Source organism: Hipposideros armiger, unplaced genomic scaffold (genome assembly GCF_001890085.2).
Source record: "Hipposideros armiger isolate ML-2016 unplaced genomic scaffold, ASM189008v1 scaffold_244, whole genome shotgun sequence".
Lineage (NCBI taxonomy): Eukaryota > Metazoa > Chordata > Mammalia > Chiroptera > Hipposideridae > Hipposideros > Hipposideros armiger.
Genome location: NW_017731594.1, coordinates 1,790,117 through 1,816,335, shown reverse-complemented (window position 1 = coordinate 1,816,335; position 26,219 = coordinate 1,790,117). Strand labels below are relative to the sequence as shown.

The 26,219-nt window shown below is 42.3% G+C and overlaps 1 protein-coding gene and 1 long non-coding RNA gene across 4 annotated transcripts in view; both read right to left on the bottom strand.

Annotated features, from left to right (window-relative positions):
- HERPUD2 (HERPUD family member 2) overlaps positions 1-26,219 on the bottom strand; it is a 97,564-nt gene that overhangs the window by 31,001 nt on the left and 40,344 nt on the right. The window contains exons 1-2 of one of the 3 annotated variants that reach the window (XM_019655720.1): positions 2,014-4,680; positions 1,399-1,815 (exon numbers count right to left, since the gene is read on the bottom strand). The exons of 1 other annotated variant lie outside the window; for it this stretch is intronic. In XM_019655720.1, coding sequence (XP_019511265.1) covers positions 1,399-1,545 — 147 coding nt within the window. In that variant the 5' untranslated portion in view covers positions 1,546-1,815; positions 2,014-4,680. Of the gene's footprint in view, positions 1-1,398; positions 1,816-2,013; positions 4,681-26,219 lie in introns of those variants that run through there. One more of the 3 variants, XM_019655719.1, reaches the window with a different exon arrangement.
- Positions 8,160-19,191, bottom strand: LOC109389823 (uncharacterized). Its single transcript, XR_002125463.1, has 3 exons — positions 18,734-19,191; positions 9,618-9,727; positions 8,160-8,198 (listed from the first exon to the last, which is right to left on the bottom strand). It is a non-coding gene; the product is annotated as an uncharacterized LOC109389823 (long non-coding RNA).

Here is a 26,219-nt window from a genome sequence, read left to right as displayed (position 1 = left end):
TTTGTAAAGCAGAAATTTTTAAAATAAATTTTTATCCCTTGTGTAAATTTTAAGTTTCAAACAACAGATTTGAATGAATTAGAGTTCCCTCTAGTTTGTTCCAAGTACTGAAATACCTCAGGGTTATTTCCCTACTAAAAATATTCGTATCACAAGGTACTAACAAACACAGCTAATGCAACATAAGAACTGTTTTTTTAAAAGTCCTGCTTTTGCAATAACTACCATGTTTCTGCAATTATTCTAGAAGTCTAAATGAACTAAACTTAATACTGGAATACTGAAATAGTCCTACTTCATCAATATCTTAATATAGATCAAATGCCTTCCTCACTATCTTCATAGAACAAGCGTTAAGTAAACCCTAGAAAGCATAGCTGTCTTCATACAGAGCCTTGCTGCCGGCTTAAATTTGCCTAATGCCAAAATATTTCCCACCCTAAAATCTAATCCTCTTCATTAATTAAACAAAAGGTTGAGTTATCACTGAACACTGCTTATTCAGGAACCAAAATTTTATACAATGCAGAACGTGAAAGCCTCACCTTCATATAATCTACACAACATTACACTTCTGTAAATTATTCTCAGACTTCTTAATTATCAACTATGTCCTTTCAAATCTAACTCTGGGAACAGATGGAGCTATACTGTCTGTCTGTATTTTATTTATTTTCTTTGCAAATCCAGATATGATCAGAATGGAAAAAAACGCCACATTAATGCACAAATGGCCATATGAAAGGAATAAAAAGATGCACCGAATGGTGGGACGTGAAATGGACTGTTCTCTTCTAAAATTAGTGAAATTTCTGTGTGTCCTCTACAGGAGAAAAAAGAGTCAGAGGCAGAAGAAAGTGTATCCAAAACTTATAACTTTGCTTCTTAAAACACAGATATTAGCCTTGAAGGTGTCATTTTTATGGGGTCCCACACTCATTTAAAAATATATATATATTGCTCTTTAACAGTGAGCAAATTTCTGGGCCAGGGCCAGGAGTTGAAAATAAAAAGGAATTTTAGTATAATAAGCAATAAAAGCTTTAATACGAACTGTCATGTTTCACCCTTTTTTTAAAGGAGGCATCTGTCATCCCGTATTCGGTGGATGACTTTTTAAATCCAAGGAAAACGGTCTTTTTTTATGCCTGCCAATTCTTACGTCCCTTGATATTTCTGTACACACTCACTAATTAACTGCACCTCATCAGAAAGATATTAATGATGGCTCGGCGCTCAAGAGACACACATAATCTCACAACTCAAAATCCTTCGCAGATCGCCCGAAGAGACCAATCTGATTCAGGAGGGGAGCGAGGGGTAGAGCAAGGAGAAGTCGCGCGCAGGGCACGAGAAGCTGGGGGCCAGAGCAGCTGCGCCCCGCTTTTAGACACTTACTGGTTTGCTAGGGTACACGTTAGACAGGTGCGTTTTTAGTTTTCCCACGGTCCAGTTCAAGAAGCAGCTAATAGTCTGGTCACTGTATTTCTGATTCGGAGCTTTAATGATGAGTGTCACAGGAATCTCCATCCCACTTTGGTCCATGGTGCCCCCAAAGTCGAAGAGAGTTAAGAGGAGCAGCAGTTGAGCCCCAAGGAGGTGAGATGGTTACTCCCGGCGCTACGGGGATGCGGACGGAAACGAGTGAGCTCTTAATACTCCGTATCCAAGCCAGTCACAAGCGCATCGGACGATACAAAGGCCATCGCCGGTACCAAGGATGATGGACAGGGGCGGCGGCGGCGTGTGGGGTCCCGGCCGGCCGTGCAGCGTTCCCCGCCAGGTCCGCTCCGCGGGGCTCCACCGGACTCGGGACTGCGGAGGGAGGCCCAGGGGAGAGAAAGAAGTCGATGAGAAGGAAGGACGAGGGGGGCGAGGGGCGATGTCGCGAGTCACCGCCCCGCCCCCGCCGCGACCCCCGAGCTGAAACGCAACAAGGCCCCTACGCTACGGCCCCGCCACACGGGCTGGAGAAGGGGCCGGGACCCAGAGCGGCCAGCGGGGGCGGCGTACCTGAGACGAGGCCGCGGGGCCCCCCGCCTTCTGCTCCCGGGTAGGGCCGCCGGCCGCACAGTCCGGCCGGGCGTCCTCCGCCGCGGCCGCTCCCTTCCTGCTGTGCAGCCGCGGCCACGGCCCGCCCCGGGTCTCGCGAGGAGGCGCGGTGTCCGCGGGAAAAGTTGGCCGAAGGGCGCGCCCCGCTGTCAGCCCGACCCCGCGGGCAGGGCAGGGCGGCGCGGCGCAGGGCCCGGTGCGGCCCCCACGGCCGCAGGTGGCAGGAGGGCGGGGACTGGAGCCGCGGCGCCGGCCGCCAGCGCGCCGGTTTTGTTGTTGTGAGGTCCGGGGCCCCTGAAAGCGGAAGACGAGGCGGAAGTGCGTCACGCGCGGCCCGACCGGACGCGTAGCACCGCCGGTCCGCTGCCGCCCGCGGCGCCGGGGTTCCCCCAGGACGCTCGGGGCCGAGTTCTTGGTAACCCCGAGGCCTGTCGGGTGCGTGGGAGCCGGCCTGCTCTGACCTTCCGCTCGGCCCCAACCCCCAGCCGCACTCAGGCCTCGCCGGTAGCGTAGCTGGACGTAGCGTATCCTGTTGTGACCACACCCTGAAGATGTGGCAAGTGTTCCTCCATCCTAAGAGTTGCCTGTGCGAAAGTTACCATCCTTCCCGATACTGAATCAGACTTCTGCTCAGAATTCCTTGTTGTCGCCGGTCGGCAAAGCACCGTATCAGAAGCTTTGGCGGAGGAGAGAGAGCCCGTGGGGTATTTTGCATAAGGAGCAAATGCTTTCAAGATAAACCTGAAATCTACCTCTACGTGGGATGCCGGCGAACCTTTCTGAACTTCAGTTGACGCCTGTGCATGGAGCGGGTCATGCCTACCTGAGCGCTGATGAGTAAAACGAGCTCTGTGTGGAAGCCCTGTGGTGTAGTTCTGCCGTGTGGCAATCTCTCCAATAAACGTTCCTTTCCATTTCTTTACTCTTCGTCTTCACAAAAGTTGACGCGTGTTTCCTGAGCACCTACTGTGTGTTCAGTACAGTGGGAAAGGCATAGGGATGGCAGTGTTATTTTTCTGGGTTTTGGCTTAGACGTGGTAACGCAAGGTGAAGTCAGTCCACTGCCCAAAGCTGACTTACTCGATTTTCTGCGCGGGCTTAGGAGTCAGTACCCCAAGGTAGTTTGTTAGATGTGCATTTTTACAGCTCCAGGCTTCCACTTAAAGAAGAATGCAAGCAGGTTATATAGGGGATTTGGGGGAGCTGGTCTCTTCCCCTCTCAGCTTCAGAAGGGCTAGTGACGGGGCGATTCTTCGTCTCAACAGCTCATGCAGCAGGCCCCCTTCCGCCCTCTCTTCCTTCACCTCGTGCTTTATGGTGGGACACCTATCATGTCTTAGCCATCCCCTCTCAATGCGCTTCTGAAATAAGAGTGAAGCCCCCTTTATTTCTTGTCATGGAATAAGGACAGCTCGCTCAGGTTTTCTATAGCAGAAATCTCGTCTTTTGCTCTCTGGTATTTGGTCATCCTAATGGAACCTTAATTCTAGCTAAAAACATTTTTTTAGACCCATGTCTAGGGGCAGCCATTTGACTCAGTTCTAGCCAATAAGATGACAGTTGAAGTTGCTACTGGGGCTTCTGGGAAAGCTCTTAGATGGATGTTTCCTGCAGATCAAAGCTCATCCCTGCCCTACACCTGTCTTTCTTCCTGGAGGAATAAGATGCCAAAGGTGCAGCAGCCACAGTTCAATCATGAAGCAACAAACAGGAGAACAAAGACGTACATTCCAAGGATAGCCGAGCAGAACAGTTCAAAGAGGCTGGATCCCTTATGGCATCATTGTGCCACCATGTAAGTCCTAAGCTGTCAGCTTCAAGACTACTTTTTTGTCTAATTCCTGTTTGAGCCAGGAAGTCCCCCAGCCACCACCACCCAAACCTGCAGTTCTTGTCACTGATGCTTGTGACTCAGACTTCCAGGAATCCTTTACAGTAATGTGGTCATCTCACTTGGCACTGGGAAATGTACATTATTAATGAGATAAACATTCATAATTGTTAATATTAAGACAGAATGTGCACATCACTGTGATAAGGACTATTTAAAGCAGAGTCCATCAAAGGTTCACTAACATGGACAAAAACATTTAAAAACATAATGAACATTTACAATATTGAAACATGGGTATAAAGATGCTATAGTATCTGACAAAAATGGCCTTTTTTTTTACTTTACAGCTGCCTGAATTAAGTACCTAAAAATGCTTTTGATGCAGCTGAACTTGACCACAATAAAAACACAAATACATAAATATGATCCCGTTTTTGTTAAATTATGTATATATGTGTATAGAACAATGTATGAAAGAGTGGTCCCCAGAACGCTGATAGTGTTTAACTAGGAATTTGGGGTTGGAAAAATAGCATGGAGGGGGATGCAAGATAGCAATTACTCAGAGGCTGTGAGCCTTGTGCTGCTTATTTAAATCATTGTACATGTTGCAGATAAGAAATGGAAATGTGAAGGAACAACTGCACATCTCAGGTACCATTTGTTACTTAAAGACAGCCTCAAATGAGAATGCTTAAGAGTATGATGCTAATAGATAATAAAGGATTTGTGATTGTTAAGACGAAATCTACTTTAAGAATATTAATTATTCAGGGCCAGCCGAGTGGCTCAGTTGGTTAAGAGCTCACTCAAGAGTGCGAGCTCTGAGCAACAGCAGTTTGATGCCCGGTCCGAGCTGAGCTGCAGCTGAGCTGCCAACAGGTGGCAGGATGGCTCAGCTTAAAAAAAAAAAAGAATATTAACTATTCAGTGCACGTCATCTTAGGGGCGAGTTCAGTAATTCAGGGTGATCTGCCCATGGAGTAGCATTCTTCATTAACAAAGTAAAACAAATTTAAAGAAAATTATTTGTAAATAATAAAAATTGATTTACAGTATTTGTGGGATGTTTATTTACTTCCAATTATTTTAATCTTTGGGGTGAAAAGGACAGGTAGAAAAGCATATATTGACTCCTTCTGTGAGATTCCAGTGTCTCATAAGATTTTTAAAGTGCTCGTTACTGAGTTTTCCTTACCGAAATTTGCAATACCTTTCAGGAAAATCAAATACTTTATTGATGTTGAATAATATAGTCTGTGGCATTTTGGTTTTTGTTTTTATTTTTCTGATAACTCTTGGGAGGAAAGACTTGTAATCAAGTGATAATCTTGCAGTTGCAAATTTCAAAGATGATGGTGGCCATCTGGCTTCTGATTCCTTCTATTTCTACTTATAGCAAACTTGTCTTTTCCTTATTTATTTAAAGATGCTGGGCGACAAAGCATCTAATCAAATATTAATCAAGTTTACTGTTAAAAAACACAAATGAAATCCTACACTTGAAACCTAGGGAAATTAGCTCGTTTCAACATTGCACGCTCAAAATCTTAATTGGCTTCAGATGTTTGATTATCAAGCATATTGTAGAAAAGGGAAGGAAGAAAACACATGTATTAAATGGCAAATGGTTGATTTGAATGCTGTGTCATCGAATGAATTCTCAGAACAGCCCTGAGACATAGAGAAGCCTGGAAATGCTAAAGGTCTTGCCCAAAGTCACACAGCTCATAACTTCCAAATAGAGGTCTAATTCCTCTAGAATGCACACTCTTCTTATTACACTCAACTGTCTTATTTAAAGATATTCATGCATAACAAGACACAGTCGGGAGGAAAAGGCATTCAGGAAATCATCTGGATTTCAGCATAAACCCTTCCAAGGGGAGGGAGTGCCATAGTTTTCACTACTGCACGACCTGTTGTTGAACAGATATGGCTGCTATAAATGGATTGTAATCTGCATTCCTATAATTTCTCTTTAAGCCACTTTTCTCCTCTTGATCAATCCAAAATAGAACTCTTATTCCACATGCCAGCCCTTTAAATGTATAACCATTAAATGCTCTCTCCATATAGATTCTCCAGACTGAACAGCCCCAGACCCTTCAGGCATCCTCGAGAATAGCTTCCAGATCGCTCAGAATACTGGCTCGCCTTTGCAGATACTATTTTGTATATCCCTCGTCAATTATGGTAACCATAATGAGCACTGACACACGTTGTGATTTCCTAGAATAATCTTCATAAGGACACATCTATTATTTCTGTAGTAATAGAAATCTTCATAAGCTGGTTTAACAGCTGCATGTCCTGCTTTTCAGAAACTACTGGGTTGTTGGGAAAGTCATGACGCATTTTTGCAATGAAAAACAGAAAAAGTACGTCATGACTTTTCCGACAACCCAATATATGTCTAGTCAGTACCTAGAGTAACCTTCTGGTTAAGACATCATCAGAAGTCTCTTATTTCTCTGATGATTCAGTCTAGTGACTTATCTATGATAATATTTAAAAATATATATAGCTAAATAGCTAACCTGACTTCTTTAAGTGACCAGAGAAGTGGGGAAAGGGGCAAATCCTTTATATTTTTCACCATTTAGAGAATTTTGACCTAAATAGATGTGTTACTTATCTATTGCTGAAAGACAAATGACCCAAAACTGTGGATCAGAATATTGGAAACAGCTTAGCTGGTGGTTCTGCTTTGAGTCTCTCATGAAATTGCAGTCCGGGTTTCAGATGGCATTCAGTTATCTGAAGGCTTGATTGGGATGGGAGGACCTACTTCCAAGGCGGTTCACCCATAAGGCTGGCAATTTGGGCTGGTTATTGGCGTGAAGTCTCAGTTCCTCCCCGTAGGGGTCTCTCCACAGGACTGCTTGGGTTTCTTACGACACGCCAGCCGGATTCCCCCAGAATGAGGAATTCTGGGGGAATTCCCCAGCGCAAAAGCAGTAATGCCATTCGTGACTTAGTCTCGGAAATCATACACTGTCACCTACACAGTGCTCTGTTGGTCACAAAAACCAGCCCTGAGTCAATGTGGGAGGGGAGAACATACGAGCATGAATACCGGGGGTAAGGACTGCCGGTGTCACATTGGAAGCCAGCTACAGTTATGTACCTTGCCAAAGCATAGCAGGTCGTAGGAGAAACCCCGTTCCTTCTGTCTACAACTACCCAAGTCCAAATCCCAATAATGGTCTTGCCAGCGTTTCACAGCTGCTTGTCCTTCTGCTGGCAGTCAGCCTCTCTCTTCCAGAGATCTTTCACCCATTTCACCCAAAATAGAACTGTCTAACATTACTGGCTATATTTCTCAAATGTTTATCTTTGTTGTGAAAGCAAATAGAGTTTAGTTGCATTTGGGGATATTAAGTTTGCTACTCTACATTCAAATGAAGTAAAGAATAAGCACTATACTGAACCTGGAGAATAGTCATTGGCCCAACCCAGGGTTTCTTAATCTGGGTTCAGAGACTTACTCTGAATCATCTACAAGACTGTACATATGTACACATGTGCATTTAACTAGAGGGAGAGGCCATGGTTTTTATCAGCTCCTCGAAGGGGCCATTTGTAACAACTTTCAGAGCCCCAATAAAATCCAGTCCTTACTGAAAGGTTTTTCCCGTTAAAGGAGATGTGTTACTGAGCCAAGTTATGGCCTCAAGGGTCCAAAAGCACTTCACTGCCTGCTTTGTGACAATAGAGAACAATTCTGTAAATATGTCTCCTTTTTCAGCTGTCATAACCTTCAGCTTTGTCCGTGGAGGCACTGGAGGGACACTGGAGGGAGAAGAGCTTTTCCGAGTAGTGTCGCATGCTCCTTAGACAGGCTCGTTCTGCACGTGTGGGCTCTGCAGCTCCCCTCTCCAGCGGTGCCCAGTGGCCAGCCGTGTGTAGCAACTTCCATGATCACCTTCTCCAGGGCCCCCCTCACGCGGTGGTCACCAGTACAACACCCTCCATGACCAGCCTCCTCTCACAGCCCTGAGGCAGCTTTGCACCTTCAGCGAACTTCTCTGATTCCAAATGAGACTCAGTCACTGGGCTTCTTCAGTGAGGGTCTAGCTCAGCCCTGATGGCGATAGATGATCCCGATGTCTGGTTTTCCTATGTTCTTTAAAATCCTCTTCACTCCAGCTCGCTCAAGAGTTTGAGCTCTGAGCAACAGCGGTTCGAGTCCAGCCCGAGCTGAGCAGCCGCTGAGCTGCCAACAGGTAGCAGGATGGCTCNACAGCGGTTCGAGTCCAGCCCGAGCTGAGCAGCCGCTGAGCTGCCAACAGGTAGCAGGATGGCTCAGCTTAAAAAAAAAAAAAAAAAGAAAGAAAGAAAATAAAATCCTCTTCGCTCCTTATACTAGCCATCTCCTTATTGTTTGATTTCTGTCTCCTGACTGGACCCTGACTGACACAGAACTGGTATCAGTAGTGGTGCGAGGAGATAGACACACGAGGAATTTGAAAACTGCTTTGACTGTGCCATTTGGCTGAGCTCCGTCCCAGTGGGAAATGAGACGAAGGCAGTACAATGAATCAAACGATCATCTGCCAACCGAACATGCCAACCGAAGCAAGGGGTTGCCCAAGTGGTTGCTGCACTTGACCGTTATGGTAGCTAAGATGTCCGTAAGGACAATGGAAATGGATTCTTCGGAGTGCACGTTAGCACTTATATTGGGTTGTCGGAAAAGTCATGACACATTTTTGCAACGAAAACCGTAGAAAAAATACATCATAACTTTTCCAACAACCTAATAGAAAGAAAATAACATGCTCATGTCTTTCAACTCTTAGCTCGAGTCACTGTCTAAGACCAGCATGCTTCTGTGACAGCTATAAAAGAATTATTTAGTTCTTGCAGACATAAGGGTAATATTATTGAAAATCAAGCACATAATTTTATTTTAGGAGTTGCTGAATTATAGCAATCATTGAATTCACAGCCCCATCAAATTTTCATATGGAAGCTAGGATATTGAATGGCATTCCAAAAATTGGAAGTGGGGCATCTGGTTGGACCCAGATGAAGCTGACAATCTCAGAGCTACAAATCACTCTAAGCCTCCTCTATTGGTGAAAGTAACTGGCCTGGAGAGTAGCCTTCCTTTGCTTAAAAACTCTGTGCAAACCTCACCTGGAGCACATTCCTTAAAAGGAGATCTTTTTTCTCCTCAAGACCCACCAGAACCACCCCCTATTGACACTAGAACTAGAACTAGGGTTAAATCTCAGCACTTTCACAGAGACAAGTATACACACTATGACCCAGGAAGAAACAGTTTACACACCAAAGTAATTGCAAGACTTTGTTACTATAGATCAGCAGAAATCGATCAATAGAGTAGATTCCAAGAGTGTTAGTCACAGGAGGGTGAAATATGACACTAGATGGGGCCAAATTAATCAATACGAGTGCACTTACTAGAGGTTGCAGATTTAACATGTTGGTTCATGAAGCTGATGGTGGCTCTCGCAATTCATTAGGTGATTGACTGAAACCTGGACTTAACTATGCCCTACCTTTAATACAGCTAAGATACCAGAGCTTTCCTGGCATGATGTAGATAAAGGAATCCAAGGGCCTGGGCGGATAGAAATGTTCAGCTGTGTCGCATGTTACCTGCACACCCACCCACCCCCTGCAACATTCCATGAGAAGGCCCAGAAGATGGTTGCTTCTCTAATGCATTGAGAAATCCATCAGTGAGGGGAGCACCCACCTCCTTGTAAAGCTCTGCAGTCGCTCTCATGTGTAGGCCAGGTGTGGATGAAGGCAACGCTGCCACTGAGACGAACTCCTCAGTTACAGTGCCAGCTGGGAGACAGCACTCTGAAAAGATGGGGACCTGCTTTATAGGATGCAATATATGCTTTGAAGCAGAGACCATTATACGCAGAGAGCCATGTGGATTCTTAGCTCAACTGCAAAAACAAGATCCAGTATTTACATTGACAATATTTGTGTTGGTCACTATTGTAGAGGACACAAAGAATGGTAAGGTGTGCTTGCCTTCAAGGAGTTTGCAATTGAGTAGGAGACAAGAAGACTGAGACAAATTAGAGTTAAGGGAAGTGCCCCGAGCCATCCTGCAACCCAGCCAGTCTCAGCCCGAAGCAGAGGACTGAGGTGAGGGAAAGTATGTAATGTACCGTGTTAAAGTGGGCTGGGGGCAGTTTGCAAAAGGCAAACAGTAATTTGACATGATTCCCCCTTCCCTCAACCTTGTCCAAGTTTGCCTCACATTTCCCCCAGATCATATGTTCATGAAAACCCCATCCACTGCTTTTCCTCCAGCCCAGCTGAGACGCTCAGTTCCTTACCAGAGAGAGGCCGGCTGTGCTAAGAGGATAAGATGATCTCACACTACCAGGCATGCGTGGCTACCTTGTGAATGCCTGTTTTTCACTGTGTCATTCTTAAAGGCAGCCTCGTCCTTCATCACGCTCTCCCCCATCCCACCCCTTCCCTTCTAATAACTACAGCAATTTCTTTCTGTTGGTAGTGTCTCCCTAATTCATTGTGATAAGATTCTGAGGCCAGATCTGGGATCAGCAAAATAGTTGATGGGTCTGACTGCACAGGGTAAGGAAAGAAGGAATGACAGTTAAGCCAAGTATTTCAAATACTGTACACTAGAAACCCATTTCATTCACTCATTCATTCATTTATTCATTCAAAGCATTTTGCACTCCAAAGATTTTGTACTTTTTATCTTACCTTGAAAACTATTTCCCAAAACGCGTATAAAATTTTTAAAATAGTTACATAACTGGTCAAGAGAAAAGGCCAAAGTTCTTGAGAAAAATTTTAGCTGAGTTCACATTTTTTTCCCTCTTCTCAGATTTTTTCTTTGTGTATTACTCTTCATGGCTCCCTGGGGTTTATAAACTTTTGAATCTGAAATAGCAAGCTAGCTTTGACTAAGAAAACTTGTTAAATTCCAGGCTTCAGAGAGTCACAGGACAGCTTCTTGAGTGTAGTCTTTGTCATACTCATTCTTAAAGAATGCAGCATTTTATCACCCCGAAGGGGTTTATGTTTCATAACTTTGATGTTGCCCAGTGCAAAATGCTCAGTTCTGTTGCAAGAATTGGTAGCTAAGATCACTCCAAGAATGAGGACAAAGCAACTTAACATGAGCAGAGTGCCTATTACAGATGTGGAGTGTGCTACGTGCTTTTAGGTAGAGATCTCCCTGCATCCCTTCAAGATAAACCTTAAGTCCCCACTTTGAAACTCACCCTGCCCCATCCTTAGATGTTTTCTGGATGCTTCCAAGTGAGATCTGTTGCATTTACCATGTGATAATGGCTTCTTGATAAGTCTGTCTTTCTCAAGAGACTGTGAGCTCCCTGAGGCTAACTACGTATTATGCCTTAACCATATTTTTATCAGTGTTGCCCAACACAATCCCAGCTGTATAATAACAAAAAATATTATCGACTAAATAATAATACTCATTTTGCAGAGGAGAGAAGTGAGCTATAGAGAAGTGAAGTAATGTGTCCAGGGTCACCCAGTTAATAATTGGTAGAGCTGCTGATACAAAAGCGCACAGATTTTTTTCCCTATTCGTTCCTGTTTAACACACCTTCTAGCTCCGTGTCTATAGGGTTTTGTGTTACCATTTATGTCCTCTCTCGGGTGTTCAATAATAGACAGTAGAGTGTCTGGGAGAACCACAGGACAGAAATCTGGCCCATATTAAGGAGATATACCATGAGGTTAGCAAAAAGATGACAGAATCATTACAGGGACAAAGTTCAGAAGAGGGGACGTCACTCTTCAGACATCTGCTAGGAATCAGGTAGCTAAAAGCAAAATCCCAATTCACTATAGATTTACTTGTTATTTACCCAGAAAAACAACCTCAGAAATTTCAGCAGTGTACCTGATTCTTATCTCTTATACTTTTCCTTCTGTCATTTATAGATTTGGCCACACCACAGGCATTTTCCTGCTAACTCCTCAGCCAAACTCAGAATTTTAATCTATTATTTATTATTGTACATATGAGTGGAATCTCCTATGATTTTATATGCTTGTAGCTTTTTATTTTGTATCTATGAAAGTCATTCTTTGGTTAACATAACCATTTTTTTACTCACCCTTGCCCCAAATTGCAGCTTACAGAGTAACACTTCAGGAAAGGAAAATTTTGAGGCACTCTCCTTATAAAGCGTCTACACTTGTGAGGATGCTAAGGAACCTACGAAAGTAGATGAGCTTAAAGAAGGAAAAGAAATCTCAGCATAAATTGGTACTTTTTCCCAGATTCATGCGCGAGATGATCTTTGCTCCCCATTTATGCGTTGGTTCTCCAGTTTTTTCAAAATTCCTGAAGAAACTTCCATTTTGGACACATGGTCTCATTTTGACTATTATCAACAGAAACCATTTTTAGATGACTCTGTCATAAAAATTTTTTCATCAGCTATGATTTTCTTTTATTTAAAACTTATTTTTTAACTTTATAAGAAATTATAGTCTTCATTTTTATAACCTCCCCATCCTAAGTTAACAACTGTCATTATTTTGTATAATGTCTTCCAATTTTCATTATATATGTATGCATATTTGTAATGAATTCATGTATATATGTATAGTTTTATAATGTAACAATAGTATTGCATACACAATTTTAGAAAATTCTTTTTGTCAATTCTTTTTATTTCTATTTGATTACTTTTTTATTTCTACATACTGATATTTATCAGTGCTGGAGTTTCAAAATATAATACTATATCAAAGTGCCATCATTTAATTTCTCAAGTATTAGATATGAGTTCACAGTTTTTCATTATTAAAAATAATGCTTTTGTAAACACCTTGGTAAGCTTAGCCCTTATTCTTACAACATAATCCCAGAAGAGTGGTTACTAGTCAAAGGATCTGAATAGTTTGTCACTCTTGAGATACATTGGCCATTATATTTTTAAACCAATTGAAAATAAGTTTGAAACGAAAGTAAGAATTTGGCATTATTTACTTTAACTTGCTTTAGTCCAGCTGTTAATATAAAATGTGTGGCCAACCAACATTTTGAAATTTGCCAAAAATGTCATTTAGTTAATTTTGTTGCATGTGATAAAAAGCTATCAAAAAGGCATGGCTAGATTCAGTTCTTTTCCCATTCTTTGCTTTTTTCCAAATGATACCAGCAATGATATATTGGTATCATTCTTTGGGGGGCTTTTTCTATAGTAGGAAAAATGGCCACTGGCAATCTCAAGCCTACATCTTTAAGAGTATGGCTTCTTTATATCAGATCTCATTCAAGGGTTCTGATTACACTTGCTTGACTCTGATGCCTACACTGGGGCAATCATGGCTGTGAAGATGTAGTACTCTGATTGGCTCATCTTGGTCACATGCTGACCCTGAGGGTGAAGTGCAAGGCAGCATGACTGACAGCCCTGCTAGGAGCCATGGACTTGAAGAGAGGTGATTTTCTTAGAAGGGCTCTTGCATTTTTCTATATTGTTTCTAAACATCTTCCCATATTTAAGTGTAGATGTATACTTGACCCTATTTAAGATTGTGAAGAAGTTTTCCTTGCTTGCTCTGTTATGTCCCCTTTTCTGCATCCTTTTTCCTCCATTCTCACAGACCTACCTACTACTGTCCAGTGATCTAATGTTCTTATCTAACCTGTTTTCTATCAGGTTAGCAGGAGATGGAGAGAACGCGAAAAATCCAGGCTTCAAATCACTCCCCTTCCTAGAGTTGGTTAGGTTTTAATTGGGGACAATCATAAAGGAATAAAAAAGGAAGAATTTGCAGCGGATGGGAAACGTCTGAGAACCTTCAAATACTTGCCTTCTACAGGAATTCATTTTCCCCCCTTTAGATTACTCGTCTTATCTTTGGTGAAAAGAAAGTAAGAGATGGCTGGAACCCAGAATCTTGAACACTGGAACCCAGTCCATTCACTTAGAGCCCCCGAGAATATACACATGCTGAGGTCAAGGCTAGCCAAGCATGCTCTTTATCACCGCGAGACTTTTGCCCAAACCCCACTGTTGAGCAAAGTACCAGTGGCTAAGAGCTTAGGCTCTGGATTCAGGTCAACCTGTGCTCAAATGTGGCTGTATCGTTTATTACCTCTATGATCTTGGGCAAGTGACTGAACCTCAGGGAGTGTTAATACCTTTGACTATAAAATGGAGATAGTAATTTCCACCTCATGGAGTACGGTGAGGATGAAGAGATAATACATGCAGACTGCTTAGTACAGTGCCTGGCGTATAGTAAGCCCTCAAGAAATGAATTGTTTGATGAGGAGAATGAAGAAAGAGGAGAAAGATAAAGAAGAGGAGGAGTAAGAGAGCAAAGGGAGGAGGAAGGGAAAAAAGAAAGTGAAGAGAGAAGAGGAGCAGGGGAAGGAGAAGGAGGAAGGTGTCACCTTCAGATGAAAGGCCAAATCACATAGAAACGTCCTTTTCACTTGGCTATAGGTGGGTCTTGGCGACTAAAACAGTGGTGTTCAAAATTTTTTTTCCTGATACCTCTAAAATAACATTTTTAAAACTGTGAATCACCTTATGCATTTTTAAGTTGATGTGTAAAGTTTTTCATCATGAGTTTAAAGAGTTACAAAAGGATATTATTCCTGGCATTGTACAAAGAGTGGCATTTTAAAATAAAACTACTACATCACTTTTAGCGACTTGGTTGTTGGAGTCATTCACATTCTTAATGTCCAGGGTATTCTCATAAAAGTCTATGACAAGGCATCAGATAATTATTAATTGTGCCTGTCTGTCTCTTACTCGGAAGCAGCGTGGTCAATCCGCTGGACTCAGAAAAGGGAAACTGCAAATTTGTTAATTTCAATACACCTTTGCCATTACCATAGGCTCAAAATGTATTTTCATAAAAATCTCAGAGCTACAGATTTCACTTATTTATTTCATGACACATATCTGTTATTTACATTAATTACCAAAGCCAACCCTATTGCCAAGCCAATCAGAGATATCAGACTACCTTTTTTCTATAGGAAAAAGATTAACTTCCTTTTTAATTGGTATATTTGGGCTGATGAAGGGAAGTGAACTCTAAGTGTATGAGATATATACATACACACATTCGCATATATCATGTATCTTATACATTCATACATGTAGTTTGGAGACCCAAGCGCCATACCAATAAAACTCAACTGTGTGGCCTTTGGCTCATGGGCCCGTTTCCTGTTAAACCCACATCAAAGCCCAGCTCTGATCAGCCTGACACTAAGACGTGATCAACCCAAGGGAAAGGACAAGAAACTGAGAAAACATTTATGAGCTACAACCCATTCCTATATTAATGAGACCCAAATAGTGTCCTTAGGCTTAACCCACTTGTGTTAACTCCTGCTTGGGTGGGCGGGGTTTGCCTTACAAGATGCCCAGTATTGTGTGAAATATCCCAGGTACAGCGAACTGAAATTCAAAACTGAATTATAGTTTCAAATACTGTATAGGAATCTCAGGTACAGTGTTAGCACTGCCAATGTGCCAATGTTCCATTCTGTGATTCGATCTGATGTTTAACTAAGTCCACGGACCAACAGATTACAGTTACTTCCTGGTCATTCTCTCAGATGGGCAACTGATTACTGCTTGTGGGAGTATCAGTGAAGACCACATTTCTGGGGGTGGGGATGGCAATTTGATAATGCACATCAAAATCTTACAAGAGGACTGTAATTCAGAAGGGTTGGGGGTATATCCTGGGGGCCAGTGATGTTCTATAGCTGAGTTGGGTGTGGATACACTGTTGTTTATTGTGTAACTGTTTGCTAAAGTGTACATGTAATGTACTTTTCTCTATGTTGTATTTCACAATTACGAAACTGTTGTAAAATATAACAACACATACTTACTCTGTTATTCACTGGACATAGGTCTTCCAAAGTTTAAAAAAGATGTAGGGATGATTTTAAGTCATTGTTTATAAGAGCAAAAAAATGAAAACTAAAAATCCAGAATAAAGGATTTGGTGAAATAAAGGACAACATAATTATAATTGGAATACTATATAGCTTTTAAAAATTCTGCATAGATAAATATGTACTGAGGTAGAAGTTATTCATGACAGAAAGTGAAAAACAAATTGCAAAAACCATGTTCAGTAAAATATCCCTTTTCACCTAAAAATTATATAACCTATCTATAAAAATAATTTCTGAAAATATATAAACCAAGGTATTAATAGTGGAATTGTGGTAAGGATTTTACTTCTTTTTGTCTATCTATATTTTCAAACTTTTCTACATGAATTTGGTTTACTATTTTGGTAAGAAAAAAAGTTATTTTTAATTTTTAAAAGCTAATGTATCCTTTGATTCAGCAGCAAGACTTGTTGACATTATTCTGAGTTTTGTCTTTTATTTTTAAAATAAAACATACATTGTATAAGAACAACCAGTTCTCTTCATAAGCCCTCAAATTTTGAAATATTAATGTATTATGTTTATTGACAATTTGGGTGAAGTCAGAGACATTTTCAGGCTTTAAGTTAATTTCATAGTTTAAGTATTAATCTCTATAAAGATCTTTTTTGAAATCAAAATTGGTACTGACAAAAAGGAACATACTATCATGTTATTTTAAAGAACTAAAATTTTTTAAAAAAATGAATTCAGGCAGAATTGAATGGTTATCTTTTATTTTTAAATGTTGCTTTCTCACAAATTCTTCAGTCTTTCACCTGAAGACCAAATTTGAGACTGATAGTCAAGTTATGGATCTCATATTTACTATCACATTATTAAATTTCTTCTTAGAGGTACTTGGTGCCATACTTTCAAGAGGAAATATACTTAATAGTAAAACAGGAAACAGACGAATGAATGCACCGTGAAATGCACTGTTTCTGCGGTTACACATCTTAGCCACTGGGTGTCTCCACTGCTTCACTTCACTCACCATGATGATGGAAGTTTCCAGTGAAAACAGGCGATGAGCAAGGCTTTATTTACAGAATGCTTAACTGGGAACTGATGCAGCATTTACATTCTGGAATTTAGAAGCAATTCTGCTCTCGAATGCAATATTTCCTTGTGTTCTTTGATAACTGGGCATTTGATTTGCCAAGGAGAGGAGTGGGGAAAGCTCTTTTAACTTAACATCTCGTCATTTCCGATTTCAACGTTTTAAGCGAAACCAAAAATTCTTCATTTGTGACATCTTGGCTATTTTCATAGCTATCAATTTCAGAGTCCTACAAAAACTCAAGTAAAAACAAAACAAAACAAAAACAGAGTTACCATTAGACAGGAATATAGGATGTTTTCCTCTTGGAAAGGTAGAAAGCTACATTGCTGGTAGCTTTTGCTCTAAGAGGTGTCACTGTGTCTTGGTAAGGGCTAGTGAAGGGAAGAAAGAGGCAGGAATAACTGACACAGATGTAGACGTGATCTCTGGATAAGAGATCTTTAAGGCTGACTCTGCCTGGGTTCACAGATCTACACCTTGGGACTGATCATAATTTAAAAGCTTGACCTCAATTTATATTTTCAGATGTCATTACATTTCCATTTTGTGCATTTATGATAAACTTTTTCTCCATCCTTCCTTCTTTTAGTGTAATTTTTCTATCCCAAACCTTTCACTTTCCTGTGTGTTCTTGGTTCCCCTTGCAATCTCTTATCCCCATAGCTGTTTTTTTTTGTTGTTGTTGTTGTTTTCTTTTTTTGCTGTCCCTTTCATTTGCTAGGTTGAGTGTATAATTTTTGAATGAGAGTCATTGTTTTAAAGATTCTACTTTAGCCCTGAATCATTTCATCAGAGGAAAGGAATCTCAGAAATCTAATATAAATGGTTCAGAGTTTGAGGTGCCCCTAAATGTGAATATAATTACATACTTGAGCTAGTAATCAGTGTTATTTAATAAATTAGCTGTATAACTGATTTACTTATCTGCTTGGGGAAACTAATGAATGGTGGAATCAGAAAAAAAACATTTTAATTCAAACAGCAATGAAATTAGAGAGAACATTTTTGACTCTACAAGCTATAAATAGAGTAACTAAAAACAGAATGGTGTAGATGACAGAACTCCAAGTGAGAAAGTAGAATTTAAATATCAAGTTCACCTTCTCAGGAAAAAACACAGTCATGAGTTAGAATATGTCATTTTAAACATTTTCAAATAAGTGAAGAAGTAATGTGGGATCTTGGATCCCAGAACGGGGAGTGATTTTATATGATGTAATTCACAGAGTTCTCTGCAGAAAGAGAGAGGAGTGAAGAACCTGATTGCTGATCAAGGAGGAAGGGTAATCTCAGTTATCATCCTACCAAGAGAAGAGAAATCCACATGAAACCCTAAAAGCCCAGGCAGGTCGTCTCTCCTTAGAGTGGGCCAAATCCCTCTCTGGCTACCACATATGTCAATAGGGCTATCTCCCCTGTCGAAAGCAAGGATAGCTCCACAGAATGGGGTTCAAAAGGCAGCAGCCACACTCACTGCAGAAGCTTCATTATTTCCCAAGTTTTCTGGGATTACACTTGTGTTTTTGTTTTTTTAATGATACTTTGCAGTGGCTGGACCCCATGGGATCAAATATTAATTCTTCTAGGCTATTTATTCATTAAATAGAATGGGTTGTTAAAATACACCCATTGGGTGTGTAAGGCTTGTTGCCCGGAGTAGGTAGGGTTTCACGGTCGAGTATAACTCTCTTAATGCTCACCATCTCGTCCTCACACTCCCTCCCCACCGAAGTCTTTTATTTCACTCCCATTCCTTTTTACTTACTCCCACTACCACCTCCGCTTAGACCCTCTCATCCCATCTCCTTCCCCAGAGCCCTTTCCCCACAGCTTCCTTTTCCCCACTTACATTTTAGTCGCATCTGCTCTGATCTGTAGGTGTATTTTGCCTTAAGCAGGTGGTCAGAAGCAACACTATCAACCTGAGCCAAAGTGCTGCAATTGTGGAGGGTAGATAAGCAGGTGGTAACAAGAGCATCCAAATGAATAGGGGCCAGGCCTGGGGACCTGCCCAGCCAGCCCTGCTCAGAGGCAGTAACGAGAAGGCAGCAGGAAGCAGGAGGCATCGCCACTACTCTGAGTCCCCAGAGCAGGAAGGAGGGGGTGCTTCGTCTGAGGCAGCAAAGGGAGAAAGAACTCTCGGAGAAAGAGTAGAAAGCCCAGGAAGATCAAGTGCCAGTGCCATGTCCAAAGGGTCAGAGGAAGGACCAAAGTCAGCATGGTGGGGCCAAGAGTTCACCTTGTGGTTTGGCTCTATCAGCATGTGGGTATATGCAAGTGCCAGCCGCTGAGCCGAGAGCTGCCAAGACAGGCAGAAAGCAAGAGTGTTGGAGGAAATGTGATGGCAGAAGAAGGCACCACAGGAGTGGTTGAGGCGTGGGTTAGACAGCAAAACTGGCAGAGGCTGCTGGGCCTGATCGGGCACCAGGAATGACAGAGAGGCTGGCACGGATGAGTGTTAGCTGCTGGGCAGAACAGGCCAGATTAGCCAGTTCCACACCTGCAGCCACATTAGGCTTTGACTCAGGGAGGTGGAGGCACTTATGGGAAAGTAAAGACGCAATAGGTAAGCTAAGGTAGTGAGCGGTCAGGATGAACAGAGATAGGGCAGGCAGATGGCTCATACTGTGGGTCCACCTTTCCAGCTGCGTTCAGATAACCAAATTAAAATGTAAGTCAAATTAAGCCAAGATCAATTTGAATTCTATGTTTTGCTGGTGATGCAGGATCCTTAACTGTATCAATAAGGCCCATTCTAAACCCATTCTGAACTGGGGACAATTGTATCTCTTATTGTGGGTCTGGATGTGTTCAACCAAAAGGAAAAGACGAAGTGCAACTATTTTTAAAAAAACTGATGCACATTAATAAAGTCTAGGGAATCTTGAGAAAACTTAATTGACAGTGTTGAGATTCATATAAGTTTATGTTGAGATTTCATTTTCCAGGAATAACATTTGACTTAGTGACACTTTTATCTTCCACTAAAGTGTATATTTTAGTATAAATAACTAGCAATTGAATATTGATAGAATCTTTTTCCTTATACAAAAAATCAAAAAGATTATTTATGTGTATGTATGTGTATGTGTCAAGACTGAAAGTTAAACATAGTTTCAAGTCTTTGGCTGAGAACAAACAATGGGCAAATTCATAAGCCAGAATTGATAATTCCATGTGAAGTTAACTTGTTAGTATAAATGAGATTGTCAATATATCAGAAAGATAATCCTGTCTCAATTGTAGCTATAAATTGTACATCTTGTGTCAGATTAAATTTTTGCCACCGGCTACTAATGACTTTACTGAAAGCAGAAGATATTTAAAATGGAACTGGAAGTTTAAACAGAACCCTAGGTTGATTAATATGCTCATTGTACTTCCTTATTACAACAGTAGCAAATATTCAGTCTTTAAGATGATCTGTGATATATTCAACAGTATCATAATTTTTAAAATTCCTAATTTAACAGCATAAATTTTTAAATGACTCGTCCAAAGTTTCTATCCATCTATCCTAGCAACACAGTCAAATGTTGGAGAGCTATTGCTGCCCAAGATACAACAGCTGTCCTGGGAATCTTGTCCAAACAGTGAGTTCACTGCTATTCACAGTCATATCTGCTCTTTCCCACCCCCAAACATACACAAAAGATTTTTGTCATTCTTGGCATTGGGCGATAGACATAGCAAGACATGCCAGCAGATCTCTAAAGTCGGAATGTCCTTCCACCTGTTTTATACTGTAAGACAGACTTCCCAGCGTGAGGCAGTGTGGAGGGCTGTTTCCTTGAATGGCAGCTGAATGCGCCAGCAGGGTCCTTGGCAGGGAGGCCCGGGCACTGAAACTGGGCATTCAGGAGAGCTAAATGGAGAAGAGAAACTTGAGCGAAGTGCTTCCTGGTACACTGAGAACCTGAATGGGAAATTAAGAAGTACCAGATTCTCTAGTCTTACACCAGCCAAGGGCAGATTTCCAAGCTCCTACTTACTCTAACCTTTCCCCCAAAAAAGTGCTATGGTGATTAATAAAGTTAATAACAATTTTATTGTTTCTTTTAGAAAATAGTGTCACTGCTTTATTATGCTCTTGCTTGAGAATTCTTTCCCCATCCTAAAGTAACAATTCCAAACCACCGATCAAGCAAAACCATGGTGGAAGACAAGTAATTTAGTCTACATCTCAAAGGGACAGCTCCTTAGGTGAGAGGGCTGGATAAGCCAGCATGCTCCTTGAACATTTCTCATGTGATGTCATGTTAACAAAAAGCTGGTGGTCAAGTCCGGCCTCTGCCTGCTTGGCAGCCAAAAATCTCATCTCCCAGCAGGACACCTAGATGGGGAGAGCTCGAGGAATAGCTGCCACACTCATTCCTAGGAAGGAGGTAAATCGATGACCGAAGACCTAGCAGTCACAGGCTTTTGTTAGTTTTGTGCTGCTTGCCCTGTGCCCGCTGGAACAGGAGTTTCAAACCTAGCGGCCTGGCCGTGAAGGAAGGCAATACCACCATCGGAGGGGGCAGGGCAGAATTCCTCCAGCTAGCTTCAGTTTTTCAGGAAGCTTAAAAGTAATTGTTTACTCAAAGCCTCAAGGATGACTTTTAGTTAGAAAAAAAAAAAAAGACCTTGACTCTTTGGTTTCCTCTTGGGAAGACAGTCATTATTGTTTAACAAGTATTTTTGTTTATAAACAAAATCTTTCAAAACAGGGATTCTGGGGTGGGGGGATCATATGAAAAGGGGTTTTCAGTGGGAAATGGATTAGAACATACTGTCCTAGAGAAAACTGTTTAAGGGATGTAATTTTTCAAATTATTTTCATTAAAAATTTCCAAACAGTGGCTAACATCCCATTATACTTCGAGTCAAATTCAGAGTACTGAAGATTTGAAAACATGCTTTGAGGAGTGGCCGTGGGAACCTCTAGAGCTGCTGCCGCCTGCAGGGCGCCCTTTACTGAGTCTCTCAGGCCCCAGATGTTGCCTTATTTGCCAGAGCTGCAAGGAAACGGCAGGAATTCCATAGAAGCAGATCTTGCTTGAGCGGACCGTCTCATAGAGTTGTGGATTCTTCAAAGAGGTTTCACCAAAGCACAGGCAGAGCATGCATACAAACTCCCACAGATTCAAGAGACATAGGCAGCAATATTTATTATTAGCCTTCCTCTCATTTAACCAGCGAGAACAAAGTCCGTTGTTTCAATTGGCCCAAAAGTGCATTGATTCATTAAATCATCAGGCCTGGTTCACAGACCTATCATATGCTGGGCTCTGTGCTAAGTGCTGGGGATATAAAGATGAATGACACTAGTGGTGCCACAGTCTGGGTTGTCAAAAACAGAGGTAGGTGGCTTATTCTGGGTTGCTCAGACAACAAGCCAGCTGGGACCTGGGTTCCTCACCTCCTCCCACAGGAGGGATTACACCCAAACTTCACAAGGGACCAGTTCCTCCCTTCCGTAGACCCCAGGTCCTGGACAGCTGTCTCTGCCAGGTAGCTCCTGTGAAGACTAGTAACTAGCCCAGACTGGATGAGACCTAGAAGTCTGATTATACTCCCACCGACTAGGTCGTTCTCACTCTTGCTCTATAAGAAGGAGAGCAGCAAGGGGACAAAAGTTCCCTTTTCTGGAGTATCCACCCATGGCGTGTGCAGCAGAGAACCTTGTCCCATCTCACCTCTTTCCCTGCTCATTTTGCTTTGTACATTTACCCCAATAAAGCCAATGAGATTTCGTAGAATTCATCACAAGCCCTGTTGCATGTCAGGTGGCATGCACAAAAGGATCCATCTTATACAACAGAGCTTCCCAGCTTTGGTGATACTGCGTGGCAAAATGCTGACATCACCGGTCCTAGAACAACCCCCGTCCTCTGACAAAAAGGACTTAGTTTTCCCTTCTGGTGGGATCTGGCTGGAGGAGGGTCTCGGGGGGCATTTCAGGGAGTCTGCACCCCTCCCAGCCGAGGAGCGCAGAGGTTGTCCCGTGGAACTCCAGGGCCCCTCCTCCACAGCTCAGCGCCAGAGCCCAGCTTAGCATCTCCCTCAGCTACTGGAGGGCTGTGTTTGTTTCATTCCTTCATTGGTTTAGTCAATCAGAGCTGTTTGAAGACTTAAGAGAGATAACAGACTAGAAAGTGCTTTGAAAAAATATCAAGCTCTATCCAGCTAACATTATTTGAATATCAAAGCCATTGTTACCTTTGATCAGTTTTATTTTTATCAGTTCCGTTCTTGATTTGTTTTTAAGCTAGGCATTTATTCTCCAGATGAAGGCTTATGATGAAGCCCAAACTATTAATATAAAATACATAACGTGGACCTGCTCCGACTGAAGTGAAGCGGCGCGGGGATCTCCAAGGACTCCCCAAGGAGCACAGTTGGAAAAGCACCGGAAGAAAAGCCAAAAGGGCAGAAGAGTTGCAAAGTTCCTTAAAAACATGAATCCCAACTGTTAAGTAGCTCGCCTGTGGTGAATCCACACACAAAAACATGTGAAAAAATCGCATAGAGCAAAACTATGCACGTACACAAACGGGTGCGTGTAAAACTGGTGACAGAAGAAAGCTGAGTGCATTGTATCAATGTCCATGGTCTGGCTGTGATATTACATTATAGCTTTGCGAGATGACACAACTGGGGAAAACTGGGTGCAGGATACACAGGGTCTCTCTGTATTGTTTCTCCCAACCGCATGGAGCTCTGCAATTATCTTAGGATAGAAAGTTTCATTAAAAATGAATAAATAAATCCACAGCGTGAGTTTCTCATCCTGTCACTTTCCTCCTCCTGAAAACCTACCCTCATCATCAAGGACCCAGCTTTCCATCTCTCTGCCCTGCCATCCCCAGCATGCTCGGGCAAGTCGCCAGCAAGTGCAGGTGCAAAAATTACTCTTTTCATAAGTCTCATTTTAAGAGCAAGAAAACAGGTCTGTCTGCCACTCTTTACACCCACTTCCTTTTACTGACCACAATCAAGTCACGAGCACTTCCCTACATGGAACACGGGCCGGGGCGGGACTGCCATTATCCTGAGATGGAGTCCCTGGGGTGGGAGGCAGTTACATCTGAAAAACCTCAGCTCCCCGCCAGGCCAGCGAGTAAGGGCCAGGAACAGACCAGGCGATGGACAGGCAGCATTACGGAGGAGCCATAATCAGGGGTGATGAGAGTTCCCCTGGATTCCTTTCCACTGTACAGCCATCGAGTCCCCCAGGAAGTTTCGAGACAAGCTCAGAAGGTGATGAAGATGGAGGAGGCATCAGAGCGCCCAGAACAGCTGAAAGCTAGTTCCTGATTTCACACCGTGGAGCACGGTGGGTCCAGCTGCCCGCCCAGGCAGGTCTGTCAAGCTCTGAACTAGGAGGAGAGCGAGGGAAAGAGGCTGCCACAGCAGAAACCCAGAGAGTGAACTTCCCCCCGGAGCCTACAGAGCACTCCTTGTTGTGAAAGATCCTGTCCTGGGTTTAAAGGTGAACACATGTTTTGCTTTGATTGCACCAGGGCTGAGTCAAAGTGAAATAATGTGTGTGATTTTTTAAAAATAAAACTCTTTTAAAAGTTAGGAAATGCAACAGGTCCCTTTCAGATTATTTATTTCCTGGTCATCAAAGATTTCCTTTCTTATTTACCACAAATTTCTGACCTATGAGCATAGCACCCAATGGCGGTATTTGTCCTGGATTCCTGGCTTAACTGTTGTATAAGGTAAAACCACTTGGTTGAGGAGGCAGGATTTTAAGGGATTTGAAGACCAGACCAGGGACAAGGAGAAGGAAAGTCTGGGAGGGAACAGGAGTCAGAGTGTGTTTGGAAGTGTGACTAGTTGGTGTGGGTGGAGGGATACAAAATAGGGTGCAAATGAGGAACCTATTTGCCTCCTCACTGCAAAGGGAACCTCCAGCAGGCAGGGAACAACGTCGTCCCAAGTGCCGATCACATAGTATGTGCTCAATAAATATTGATTTAGTTAATTAAAATATTCCTTCCCCCAAATTATAGAAACCTAGAAGGGTATATTCTTGCTGGACCATAACCTCAAGAAGAAAGGAAGGGAGCTGAAGATCGCTCTCTCAGTCAATCTCTGTGTCTGTCTTACTCCCCCCATACGTGGTCCTCTGTCAGGACCTCAGCCCTGTGGATACAATAGCTTGTAGAACCCCAGTCCCGGGGCAGCAAATGGTGGGCAAGATGGGATCCCCCAGCTCAGGGAATGCCTTCTCCATCAGTGCACTTGAGTAAGTGGTGGGGGAGAGAACTATTCACCCATCCAAATCTTACTGCGAACATTAGACCTGGATGCTACCTCCCCAAACCTGGAGGGCCTGGCGTCCCACAAGCCAAAGGTTGTTCTGCCCAGGGTCTGGGCAGCGGGAAGATGTGTGAACTGATTAATGAGCTCATCTAAATTGCCAAAGGATGGAGAAGAACGTTGTTCCTCTCCCTCTGGAAGAACTGTACAAATCACCTTGACAAATAGCCCCTCAACATCTACAGAAACAAAAATTTTACAACCTCTTTATTCTCCTATTTCCCTTTCTTCCTTTCTCTCCTTCTATTTCTCTCCCTTTCTTTTCCTCTCTGTTTCTTCTTGTTGCTCCCTCTTTCTCAACTCTTCTTCCACTTCCCCTCTAAAGGTGATACTTTGGAACTGAAAGTATATTTTAATATTTATTGAAAACAATTGTTTTTATTTTGCATAGGGTTCTCTGACCAATCATAGAAAATGATTCTTCTATCCTAAGATGACTTTCATAATAATCACTTGAATACTCAAGGATCATAATATATGTAAATTTAGTACACTAAAAGGGAAAAACCATTTAAAAACTATCAGTTACGTATTCTGCCCTCTATTATTTTAAAATTAGAGCTCAACTTGATGCCATGCATATTGGAATTCCTAGAATTACAACCATCATCTATGTTTTACAGGCTTCCTTTATCTATACAGACATTTCCTGCTCATTTTCCCAAGAGACTCATAACAACTTACTTACTGTTGATGTGAGGTTTTATTTGGGGGCGGAAGAGGAGAGAAGCCTTTTTAAACTACCATGAATCCCAACTTTTGAGAAGAAGTGGAGGAAGGCATGAGATCTCGGCCCCAACCTAGGCTGATATGTTTACTTCTGCCTGATGGAGTTTACTCTAGAAGGTAAATGTCTTCCCATTTAATTAATTTAAAATTAGTTTCTCAAAGACATTTTTTAAAACTCAGCGTGCCATGTATAATTAATGCATGCCACGTTTGTGCACAGCATCACCGGTTCTCAAAACCCAAGTCACAGATCTGAGGGCAGCTTTGCCAGCTTACCCTTACACAGGGTAGGA